Genomic DNA, 12,639 nt, shown 5'->3' with positions numbered 1-12,639 from the left:
TACCTCGCTGCACCTTCTCTGTGAGTGACTGCAGTGTGACCTAGAGAAATGAGTCCCCTAGACAGGGGAGGAGGCAAATGAGTACAAAACAAATCTGGTCTATTTCTTGTTTTGACCCACTCCATCTATCTTTTACATCTTTGGCTGGCAGCAGACGGTGCAGAAGGACTGCATGCCATCCACATCTCATGGCTGCTCGGCAGAAGATGGTACAGTACGACTGCTAGCCATCCTCATCTCTTGCCTGCCTGGCAGAAGATGGTACAGTACGACTGCTAGCAGTCCGTATCGCCTGCCCGCTCACCATAAGATGGTTCAATAGGACTGACTGCAGGACTAAAGAGAATGACCTGGTCAAGTCACTCCAAATTTAGTCCCTGCGCCCATGTCTGCCCAGGCGCTCCCAGCCGACGTGGCCAGGAGCACCTCGGACACGACGAGGACGACTACCAGTCGTATTGCACCGTCTGCTGCCAGAAGGCAATGGGTTGCTGCTACTGTGCAGCAAAGCCGTACCGCGTCTGCCAGCACCCAGGAGACATAGGGTGACGGTTACCTGAGCAGGCTCCATGCTTGCCGTGGTATGGCGTCTGCACAGGTAACTCAGGAAAAAAGGCACAAAATGATTGTCTGCCCTTGCTTTCACGGAGGGAGGGAGGGAACGGGGGCCTGACGATACGTACCCAGAACCACCCGCGACAATGTTTTAGCCCCATCAGAGTGCTCCATTGTGACTGCTCTGGACAGCACTCTCAGATGCCCGATTGTTTGCTGTTGCTCTGACGCCGGGAGGGGCGACTGAGGACACGGCTTACAAGGTTGGCTTCAGGGAGCTAAAATCAACAAAGGGGGTGGCTTTACATCTAGGAGTATTTCAGGCAGGACTTCACGGAGGGTTCCAATAAGAAATGGTGCACCTAAGTTATCGTTCTTATTGGAACAAGAAGGTTAGCCTGGCCTCTGATTGATACATGGCTAGATTTACCTCGCTGCACCCTCTCTGTGAGTGACTGCAGTGTGACCTAGAAGAATGAGTCCCCTAGACAGGGGAGGGGGGGAAGCAAATGAGTACAAAACAAATCTGGTCTATTTCTTGTTTTGACCCACTCCATCTATCTTTTACATCTTTGGCTGGCAGCAGACGGTGCAGAAGGACTGCATGCCATCCACATCTCATGGCTGCTCGGCAGAAGATGGTACAGTACGACTGCTAGCAGTCCGTATCGCCTGCCCGCTCACCATAAGACGGTTCAATAGGACTGACTGCAGGACTAAAGAGAATGACCTGGTCAAGTCACTCCAAATTTAGTCCCTGCGCCCATGTCTGCCCAGGCGCTCCCAGCCGACGTGGCCAGGAGCACCTCGGACATGACGATGACAGCTACCAGTCGTACTGTACCATCTGCTGCCACAAGGCAAGGGGTTGCTGCTACTGTGTAGCAATGCCGTACCGCGTCTGCCAGCACCCAGGAGACATAGGGTGACGGTTACCTGAGCGGGCTCCATGCTTGCCGTGGTATGGCGTCTGCACAGGTAACTCAGGAAAAAAGGCGCGAAACGATTGTCTGCCCTTGCTTTCACGGAGGGAGGGAGGGAACGGGGGCCTGATGATATGTACCCAGAACCACCCGCGACAATGTTTTAGCCCCATCAGGCATTGGGATCTCAACCCAGAATTCCAATGGGCAGCGGAGACTGCGGGAACTGTGGGATAGCTACCCACAGTGCAACGCTCCGGAAGTCGACTCTAGCCTCGGTACTGTGGAAGCGCTCCGCCGAGTTAATGCACTTAGAGCATTTTATTTGGGGAGACACACACTCGAATATATAAAACCGATTTCTAAAAAACCAACTTCTATAAATTCGACCTTATTCCGTAGTGTAGACATACCCTAACAGGCCTTGTTTACATTTACTTTTCATCTATAGCACTGGATCTACTGTCTGAACTTCTTTAGAACACAACAGATGACAGCAGATGGGTTGCTGCTTCAAAACAAAATTTAAAGAACCAGCTAAGTGCCAGCAGGAACATATGGACAGGGAAATCTTAGTCACATATAGGGATACTTCTTCATGTAGGGGACTGCATGTAACTGCCGTTAGCACTAATGCACATTACAGCAGAGCCAAGAAGGGAATGGAGTCCAACCCTCAAGGACCTGACCCAATACTCACTGAAAATCAACAGGAGTTTTTGCATGGACTTCCAGGCTTTGGATCAAGCTCTTAGAATCTGCAAGACTAGGTATGGCAAATATCTCGCACTACAGATTTATATGCACCTAGAAATAATAATCTGACTCCAGTGTTCTGGCGCTAAAGAATACGAGTGCACTATGCTATGTATTTAGAACAGAAGGTAATAGGTTATACACACAGAGTTTCTGGAAATTTCTTAGCCAAAGTAACCAGTAATTTTTCTAAGGGTAGCAGTGAGCGGAAATAACTGTACCTCAGCCATTTTAGGGTTCCAGCCACCATGCCCCTCTTGCATCTCTCGTAAGATGTCAATGTCCAGCAGGCATTTCACTTTGTCTCCATGCTGGAAGGGATGCCTCTCTGTGCTCTCTTTCCTCTGCAGTTCAGCAGGCTTTCCTGAACGGAAGAAAGACACCCCCCCCACACACACATAGAGAGTAAAGCATCTGTATTTGTTGCTCCTTTCTAACATACCAATGAACGATCCCCCAAATGGGAGATGGGACAGCATTAAGGCCAAAAATCCTGCTCACTTTCCTCAGGCAGTCGTGGACACACACACTGTGGGAGAGCAGTCTATGGGATTACTTCTGTGAGCCGGATTTGGCCCTAACTAGATAATACTAAAGTCAAGAAGGGGGCATCTCTTGCAAAGGCATTTTGGTCCCTTATGCAAAGGAATCTATTTGAAAGCTGACCCCTGGTGACACCAAACTCCTACATCTGCTTCCACCAATTAACATCTCCCCCACCTACTCTTTGGCAAATACCTGCTCGCTGCTGAAGACTAGCTCCTCCACAAGCAAGTGCAGATCTTGCTTTATGGAGGGTCTCACTCGTGTTCTCTGCCCAGATGTACTTCCTGCCCAACCCTTCCATTCCCTGACGCTTGGACAACAGCCTGCGTGGGCCTGATCCTACCCCCAACAAAGCCAGTGGCAATCCTTCCATTGACTTCAAGAGGAGCAGGATTGGGCCCTGAACGCCTGGATTAAATATACCTCAGTGGGCCTTAACGGAAAACCTTGAGGCTTCAGAAAGGATTCTGTGCTGATTCCCTCATTCACTTCCCTAGAGCCTTAGAAGCTGAGATCGGCTGAGGCATGGTGCTGAACTAGACATCACCAATTACCACAGCTACATTCCTATCTTCCCAGGTAGGGCAGATATTCGGTGCTGGATTCTCAAAACCTCCCTCAAGCCACAGTCCCCGCAGCATGCCAGTCCAGCACGAGTATGCAGCTCAGACCCTCCGAACACAGGAGCACTGGCTGCGTCGTTACAGCTTGAAAGGATGAGAAGCCTTGGATTAGCAAGACGCCCATTGTGCTGAACTCTCTGCTCAGTTAATGGACACTCCCCAAAGAGTTTCCTACATTTACAAAACCAACTAATTGGCCTCTACGTACCTTTCCTACCAATGGGACTTGATATCCAAACCAAATGTCCAAAGCCAACTACTCTCATATCACTGGAGGACCAGGCTACCTGACACACCTGTTTTTTGACTCCTGTTATTGTTTAAATGGCATGTATTACATGGAAACTTTATATATCTAGCTATTCAATCTTCTCTGCCAAATCAGGATGGGCTTTAGTAATAGATGCTCAGGCATGTTTGACAACGACCAAGTGTTATGACAGTCCCGTATTGTAAAGTCAACATGCCACGTACCTAGTCTCGGGAGATGCTCTTTGTAGTAAAAGCCGCCAGATGCTTCCACAATGCATTTCAGGTCCACCTTTCCCTTGTGCCCGACTCTGTAAACGTTTGTGGTGCCGTCAGACCACGTGACGCTGGCCACGCTGCGGCCAGTCTCCACATCCCAGCCACGAATATCCACCACTCTCCCGGTTTTACCTTCACCACCTGATTTAAAAAGAGAAATAAGAACCAACTAACTTACACTCCCACAGAGCCTTACTACACAGACATCGGCCTGCCACTGAGGTGTTCATTGCCTGAAAATGGGATGACAGACAGCTTTGTAACACCAGAGCAACACTGATTAATAATGCTTAGCATGTCTATGGTCCTCCAGAGATGTTAATTAACTGATTCCCTGTGAAGGGCAATAGCTAATATAATCTCTATTTTATGGATAAGGAAACAGGCAAAAAAGAGCTTCTATGAGCTGCTCAAGGCTACAAAGGGAGTCAATTTCACAGCAATAATTAGACATTTCTAACTCCCAGTCCCATATTCAGACCACATCTCTCCCTATTCAGTAGTTTAGGTCAGGAAGGGACAATGAAATACCATTTAGATGTCCATCACCATGTTCTAGCCTAGCAAGAATGGACTGGAAGTTAGTATTGGGTTGTTTTTTAAATTTATATAAAGTGACGAGACTAAGATGGCTATTGCATGAAAGCTCATCTAAAGAGTGAGTTTTGTATTTAGTTCCAAATCTGTAGAGGGATTTATGTTAGCAGAATGTAATTAGCTAGACTAGAATTTAGCCTGGACATGGGGGCCAAGACCTCTAAATTATGCAAAAAGTGCACCAGGGGATGTTTTTAAATGATTCCAGGTGACTAGGGTTTTGGTTTTTATCCTCATCTTTAAAAAAATAAAAAGTATGTTCTCTGTAGAATTTTAAGTTTAAATAAATAAAATATGTATGTGAGAGAGAGAGGCCAAAGCAAATGAATACACTTGTCAGCTCTCCAATAAAGTAATACCACAGAACAGTGGGCACAAAGCCACCAGATGGGCATGGGGAAGGAGGGAGAGACTGTGGCAGTGAAATTTCTGCAGGTGAGCGTTTGGGTCGGATTTCTGCAGGGCCCTTTCTGGGAGACCACAGGCTGACTCCACAAAACCAATGCAAATGCGCGCTTTGCTGGCAGGCAGCATGCCGACTCCATACAGCACAGAGCCCCCCCAACCACCTATCCCTTCTCGGGGGAGAGGAAGAGGGAAAAATCAGGAGACTTTGCAATTATTCTGGCCCCTTTATGTTTTTCCATCTTGAGCTTTGCAACCTCATTTCATGCTGCAAAGGGCACTGTATGAGTGCACAGTTATTTTTAACTGGGGAAACTGAGCTATTACAGACCCCAGTCTCTGCTGGCTCAGAGAGAATCATTACATAAGGCTCTATGAATGCTGGACAACCCTTCCGCTCGCAAGCATGGATGGGCAAAAGCCACACTCTGCAAGAGGATCCTTTAAAAAGCCACTTCCCTTGGCCCGTAGAAATACTGTCCAGACAGACAGTGCATGGTGCGAAGGCGACACAGTGTGGCCAGGCAGAAACATGGCTGTTCTCTCAGCTCCTACCTAGTTCTCTTGCTCTCTATCATTCGTGAGATAAGCCAAAAATGACAAGCTTTGTTTCACCGTCCTCTTCCCTGTAGGTATGGAGACTGAAGGGTATGAACAAGCTTCCCCAGATCAGGCGAGCATTGTGGCTCTGCTTACAGGAAACATTCTCTCTCAAAGGCAGTGTGGGCTATCAAGGGATAAGGAGTCGACTCATGGGTTCTGTTCTCAGATCTGCCACTGCCTCACTGTATGACCTGGAGCAAATCTCCTGCCCTAGTTTACCACGTTCTAAAATGGGCGCAGTAACACTTTCCTAACTCACAGTGTCGATTCTGAGGCTCTGATTGTTTGCAAGGCTCTCGGAAATCCTCAGATGAGCAGTGCTGCCTTCTGCATTTATGACACACCCATAACAAGAGCCAACTGTGCAATGTAAAAGAGGACCAGTTGGCCCAGGAGACGTTCCCAGTCCACTCCATCACGGATTAAGAGGGAGATTTTCGAGACAGAAATAAGAATTTGACTCCCAGTTCCTGCCAACTTACAATGGGAATGGACTACCCAACTCCCCCACATTGCCTCTGAAAAATCTTCCCCCAGGAATAGCAGACACAAACAGCTCAGCATGTGATTCACACCTACACCCGTTCCTAGGCAGTGAGCTGGATAACCAGCCAGGCAGTCCGTATTCAGTAGTTGCAATTCATAATCGGTTGCCGACTGTGTCTGCAGGATGCAACCTTCACAGTTAAGCCTGGAAGAGCCTTTAAGATTACGAGAAGGCCCCTAGCTAGAAGGCAGCTAGTCACAATCTTCATCTGCCGAAAGACTCTTCCAGTCAGTACAAAAGGTCAGCCCAGAAGGGACAAGGCATCCAATCCACATTCCCCTCTGCTGAGCAGGGCCAGCGCCTTGCAGAGCAAGCTGTTTGCACTAACCCAGCGGAGGAGGATAGCATTCTGGGCTGCCAGTGACGCACACGAGAGGCAATTAAACACACTAGTGGCAGGCTAAGGATAAAGGCCTCATTGAACAAGTGGACGCAGCACTTGATTAAAACTCGGGGGTTAATGCCCAGCTCTGCCACAGACTCCCTGTGTGAACTTGGGCAAGTCCCCTCATGTCTCCGTGCCTCAGTACAATAGGGAAGGCAATACTTTCCTTCCCCTCCCAGTCTGTCTGGCCTAGTTAGACTAGGCTCCTTGGTACAAGGACAGTCCTTGAGCTCACTCGGAGTCTCTTAGCCCCACAGCAATACAACAAATGTCAATAAGGTGACCACTCTAGATCAGCAGCAGCCCCATAGGAAATACACAGGACTTCACAGCGTGGCAGTGGCAGACCACTATTGACGAGCATGGAGGTGAGGAGTCCATGCTAAGTGCGTTCACCTTCCAGGAGATCTGCATGAATGCTCTCTCCTTCTGGGCATGCTGGATTCGGCTCTCTGAGGAGCAAGGACAGAGGAAAAGGAGGAGGGGAAGACTAAATCTCTCCAAGGGGCAGTGAAGGAGAATTCTGCCCAGGCAGTGGGATCCTTCCTGCTTTAAAGATTTACATAAAAAGCCAGCTGTTCGCTGGGCAAGTGAAACAGGAACGTTTGCTTCACCATTGGGGTAGCTTAGAGCTCGTTATTGAGCGAACAAGAAGAGCAAGAGAGAGACTCAACCTCCCCACATAACTTCTATTGTGCTTAGAGGGGAAGAGACATGGGCCCAAGAGGATGGTGGGGCATGAAGCCTTGTTAAAATAGTTGTGGGAGAGGTGAAGGCAGGGAGACTGGGAGCAAAAATATGCAAGTTCCACAGTTGGACCAAGACAACCATCAACAGGAGAGCGAAAGGCTGGTAAAGGTAAAAGCCTCCCCTCTGCCGTGGGGTCAACAAGCTGGGGTGGGGTGAGGGCTCCCCAATCGTACTGTTTGTTGTTCACGAATACAGCACCACAGGTGTGCTTGGCACTTACAGACACACAAAACCCAGCAGGTGCCCTGGACCCTGAGCAGTGTGAATGCAGCTACAAGTGACAAACAGCATTCAGCATTTCTTCATGTCAGTAGGGATCTAGATAAAAGTCACCATCCTTCCTTCCCCTATTCCATCTGTTTTCAGATCCTTCACTATAAAACAGGGAGGTGGCAGTTATCCACATTTCATTTCAGGGACATTTGGGCTCAGATCGAGGTAGAAAGAAATATCATCAATAAAAGGGCTAAAGAGCCAACACAGCTGCCAGAGCCCAGACCAGGTTGGAGGAGCTCAGTCCAGCATGAGAGGGGCATTTGGTTAATCAGCAAATTCTGTGGCAGTCCATGCTAATTTCCTTTAGAGGGTTTCAGGCAGCAGGGGGCGGGATGGAAGCCACAAAGCAAAATTAAAAGTGAGATTGTTAAACAGTAGAAAATTTCACACTTGGCTGCTAATGCCCTAATAAGACACATGGGGCTGTGAGATTAGTTAGCCCAGCTCACTAGTGTCCTCTGACAGTGTTTACAGGATTTATTACCTTTATTTGCACTTTTAACCTGCCCTGAACAGCAAAATATATAATTGGTGTGGTTCTAGGAAACTAAAACCTGAGGGCCAGAAGCTCAGCTGATAGAAATGTATGCAACTCCATTCAAGTCATATGAGGTGATGCTGAGTTACACCAACTGAGAATCTGGCCCAGATCTGGTCCCCACCCAAAAAAAGTTATTCTCAACCAGGAAGTTTTATAGCTAACTCATGCTGGGGAAACAAGCTGTAAATACTCGGGCTTTGGAACATGGATGTGCAGGAACGATTCTTTAACTACTGCACATCGTGCGCCGATGAAACCCCACGGACATCAATGGAAGGATTGACATCGGACTTCAGAGCAGACCCATAAGAGATCATGATTATACTTAGGGCAGGACCAGAGACAGCACAGACGTGTTCTCTTGCCTCACTCTCCTGTTTTCAACTCTGCAGTTACAATTCAATAAGGCGGCAGAAGCTATTCACCACTGACCATTGTTAACAGAGAACCTGACTATTGTCAGGGAGAAATGGTAACTTCCACTGAGACGGTAAGCTCCTTGGGGCAGAGTGTCTCTTTACATTCTGTGAAGCGTAAATTTGCAGCTTGATACAACTGTGCTAGGGTACCACAGCGTTCCTCTTCTGTAAAATGGGCACAGTATTATCTCACAGCCGATACAGGAGCCGCTGCATGGAACAAAGTGATGCCACGTAAACACCCTTGCTGGAAGACAGAGTGGAACAATTCGCAGTCGCTGGTGACAGTCACGTATCTTGAGACGGTTGAGCACCTTTTCCGGGCCCGGGAAACAAGCACTTACTGGTGAGACCGCATTGTTATGCGGCTATGAGACCATGAGCAGTGGCTGCAGAACTTGCTAATGTTTAAGGCCCCTTTCCAAGAACTGTGCCAAGAACTTTCTCCAGCCCTGAAGCCCAGCAATACTAAAATGAGAGCTGCTCTGACAATAGAGAAGCGAGTGGTGATAGCTCTGTGGAAGCTTGCAACACCAGACTGCTACCGGTCAGTGGGGCATCAATTGGGAGTGGGTAAGCCTACCGTGGGATCTGTTGTGATCCAAGTTTACAGAGTGATTAACAGACTTCTGCTAAGAAGGGTAGTGACTCTGGGCAACATGTAGGACATAGTGGATGGTTTTGCCGCAATGGAGTTCCCTAACTGTGGTGGGGCGATAGACAGAACGCATAGCCCTATCTTGGCACCAGACCACCTTGCCAAAGAGTACATAAATTGAAAGGGGTACCTCTCAATGGTGTTGCAAGTGCTGGTGGATCACAGGGGCTGTTTCCCCGACATCAACGTGGGATGGTCAGGAAAGGGGCATGATATGTACATCTTTAGGAACACAGGTCTATTCAGAAAGCTGCAAGCAGGGACTTTCTTTCCAGACTTCAAAATAACCATCGGTGATGTTGAAAGATCAATTGTGATCCTGGGAGACCCAGCCTACCCCTTGCTCCCATGGCTCATGAAGCTGTACACCAGCAGCCTGGACAGCACTAAGGACCAGTTCAACCATAGGCTGAGCAAGTGAAGAATGGTGGTGGAATGTGCCTTTGGTTGTTTAAAAGGTTACTGGCATTGTTGGCTTACTAGATTAGACCTCAGTGAAAGCAATATCCCCATTGTTACTGCTACCTTCTGTGTGCTTCATAATATCTGTGAAATAAAAAAGGGAGAAAAGTTTCTGCCAGGGTAGAGGGTTGAGGCAGATTGCCTGGCAGCCAATTTTGGTCAGCCAGACACCAGGGCAATAAGAAGAGCAAATCGAGGGGCTGTGCATCTCCGTGAGGCTTTGAAAACTAGTTTCAGCAATGAGCCAGAGCAGAGCAATGTGACACTTATCTGTGTTGTTCCTTACCAAGCTGTCCCCTCCATTGCATTTTCTCCCCTGTAAACTCCAACCCCACCAACCACCATGTGTTGAATGAATAAAGAGCTTTTTCTTCTCAATATGTTAAAAGATTTATTATGCTCAGAAACACAGACACAGCAAAGAAAAGTAAGATAAAATAAGCAATGGGAGAAACAAGGAAAGCTTGCTTACAGATGAACTGCAACAACAATCAAAGGTGCAAGAATGGGCGCCTTCTGGTCCTTATACCCTCCCCTGGTGTTGAGTGCAAGGGATACTGAAATTCTCCCCTCCCCCACCTCATAGGACGTTTGGGGAAGGAGGATGTAGAACTTGGCGATGATGGCAGCAGGTTCAGCACTGACTGCAGAGGGACTATAGCATCCAGCTGCCTTTCTTGAACCTCAGATGCCTCAAAATGTCTGACTGCTTCTTCATAATCTGCAGCATCTCTTCCTGTGTGGCATGCTCTTGTTCCCTGAATGCTCTTTTGACCTCCCTGTCCACGTCCAGGTTCTCAGACCATGTAATCCTCCATGCTCTAAGCTCCGTCTTGTCACTCTCGGAGACGTGCATTAACTCATTGAACATGTCCTCCCAAGTCTTCTTTTTCTGCCTTCTAATCTGGGAAAGTCTCTGTCCCCATGTGGAGGATGTGCCAATGGACAAGGTTTCAGCTGCAAGGAACGCGAAGAACAAGGGTAGCACTGACCGTGCATACATGGTTTCTGGTGCAAGGTCAATTTTTTTTTTTAAATAACAAAATACAAGCAAACACGTACTAAATTAGAGCTATTAAAGAAAACCAGTAGCATCTGAATAACTTAATAATACACTTCACTGCAAGCCACCACGTAATCACAACTGCTGGCTATTGCAAGAGTCTGTTTGCTGCTCCAGCCACAAGGCATGGGCAAGAGGCCTTGTGCTTTTGTGAAGACACCCTTGGGAACACAGGTTGGAACTTGAGAAAAGCCCCCTTTCCCCTAGCAACCTGGATGGTGCTTGAGGACAGGCACCAGTGTAAAGGCCCCGCAAATAGTTTTTTTTTTTTTTTTTTTTTTTTTTTACACAAAAGCGGCACCAGGTTGGGGGAAAGGGAGACAAATAGGAAGTCGCTGCCCCTTTTTTTCAAATGCTGCTTGCAATACATGGTTATCCCTTCCAACCACAACTATCCCACGTTTGGGAAAAACTGGTTGTGACACCCAGAGTTCACCTAATGGGAGGGTGATTACTTGTTGAATTGTTTGCAGTTTAAGGGCTAGCATTGAAAACTTCCGGTTCCCCTAGGTGACCCTGTGTGATATCACTCTCCTGCGGGTAACAGAGGTAGCAAGGGGGCTGATGCTGCAAGCGACTGGGTACAGACCTGGTCCTTATGCTGCAATGCTGTGTGTTGCAATGATGCCAGCAGAGTTAATTCTGGAGTGGCGCAGGGAAGAGTCCTACCATGGAGAACAAAATAAGGCAGCCCTTCCCAGAAACCTTCTGCAAAGGATTGCAGAGTACCTCCAGGAAAGCTTCCTAGAGATCTCCATGGAGGATTCCCAGGCCACCCCTGTGCACAAACAGTCTTTTTCGGAGAGCACCCTCTGCATAGCTGGAGTGGCCACCAATGCCCACTACACCTACTTTTTCGTTCAGATTAAAAATAAATAGCAGCATGTAACCCCTACAGTTTGATTGGAAATGTACACTCACCAGAGGTGCCTTCCCCAGCATTGTGCTCCGCCACCAACTGGTCCCGTGAAGGGATGGGCTCCAGGGTTTAAAAAAGGCCATTCTTGGCTGTTGGGGGGAACGTATCCTCCGCTTGCCTGCCTCACATTCGCCTCTTCCTCCTCAACCATGTCCTCCTCGGTGTTGTTAGAGGTTTACCGGTGCTCCTGGGAGGTATCCATGGAGCGTTTTGGGGTAGCAGTGGGGTCGCAGCAGAGAATCGCAAGCAGCTTCTCATAAAAGTAGCATGTCTGTGGGGCAGAACCAGAAAGACTGTTCGCATCCCTCGTCTTCCGGTACACTTGGTGAAGCTCATTTATTTTCACACAGCACTGCTGCACGTGCCTGGTGTAGCCCTTCTCCCACATGCCCCGTGCAATCTTGGCATAGACGTCAGCATTTCTTCTGCTGGATCGGGCCTCTGCCTGCACCGACAGCAGTAAGATCCAGCACCTCCTGTATACTCCATGCTGGAGAGCGTTTGCGGCCTTGAGTCTCCAAGATCAGCTGTGCTGATGAGCTCTCCCATCTCCACACTGATCAAACAGGAAATAAAAATTCAAAAGTTCCCGGGGCTTTAACAGGTGAGCAGCTGTTTCCTGTGTACCTGGCTGACATGCAACACAGTTGAAAGTGCTCTCCAGAGCGGTCACAGCGGAGCACTGTGGGACACCTCCTGGAGGCCAGTTCATTTGAATTACACAACGCCGCATCTACACTATCCCCAGGTCGACCTGTGGGTGTCGAATCAAGCGCTACGCCTCTCACAGAGGTGGAGTACAGAAGTCAACTTTACAGGCTCACATAGGTGGGTGAAAGGGACTTGGTAGAGTAGACACATACATTATTAGATCGACTTAAGGTTGACCTAAGTTTGTAGTGTAGACCAGGCCTCAGATAGGAGAGAGATGCCACAGAAATGAATGAATACAAGCAAACACATACTAAATTAGAGCGATTAATAAAGAAAACCAGTAGCATCTGAATAGCTCCAGCACGGTCCCTGCTGTAGTGTGCATTTGCGGTTCGCAGCTTGCTATCTACTATTTTTATAGAAGATTTT

At 48.2% G+C, this 12,639-nt stretch overlaps 1 protein-coding gene across 6 annotated transcripts in view; it reads right to left on the bottom strand.

The window, feature by feature from the left end:
* The window catches only part of MIB2 (MIB E3 ubiquitin protein ligase 2), a 110,314-nt gene that overhangs the window by 35,615 nt on the left and 62,060 nt on the right, over positions 1 to 12,639 (bottom strand). For all 6 annotated transcript variants that reach the window (XR_014714464.1, XM_084651812.1, XM_084651815.1 and 3 more), the window contains 2 exons: positions 3,878 to 4,072; positions 2,456 to 2,598 (listed from right to left, as the gene is read on the bottom strand). Coding sequence is in view for 5 of the 6 variants with exons in the window: in XM_084651812.1 (XP_084507938.1) it covers positions 2,456 to 2,598; positions 3,878 to 4,072 (338 nt within the window). In the remaining variant the exon portion in view is untranslated. The remainder of the gene's footprint in view (positions 1 to 2,455; positions 2,599 to 3,877; positions 4,073 to 12,639) is intronic.

The sequence above is a fragment of the Lepidochelys olivacea genome, assembly GCF_965140295.1.
Source record: "Lepidochelys olivacea isolate rLepOli2 genome assembly, chromosome: 18".
In the NCBI taxonomy this organism is placed as follows: Eukaryota; Metazoa; Chordata; order Testudines; family Cheloniidae; genus Lepidochelys; species Lepidochelys olivacea.
Note: the sequence above shows the minus strand (reverse complement) of the source record. Positions and strands in the feature narration are given on the sequence as shown.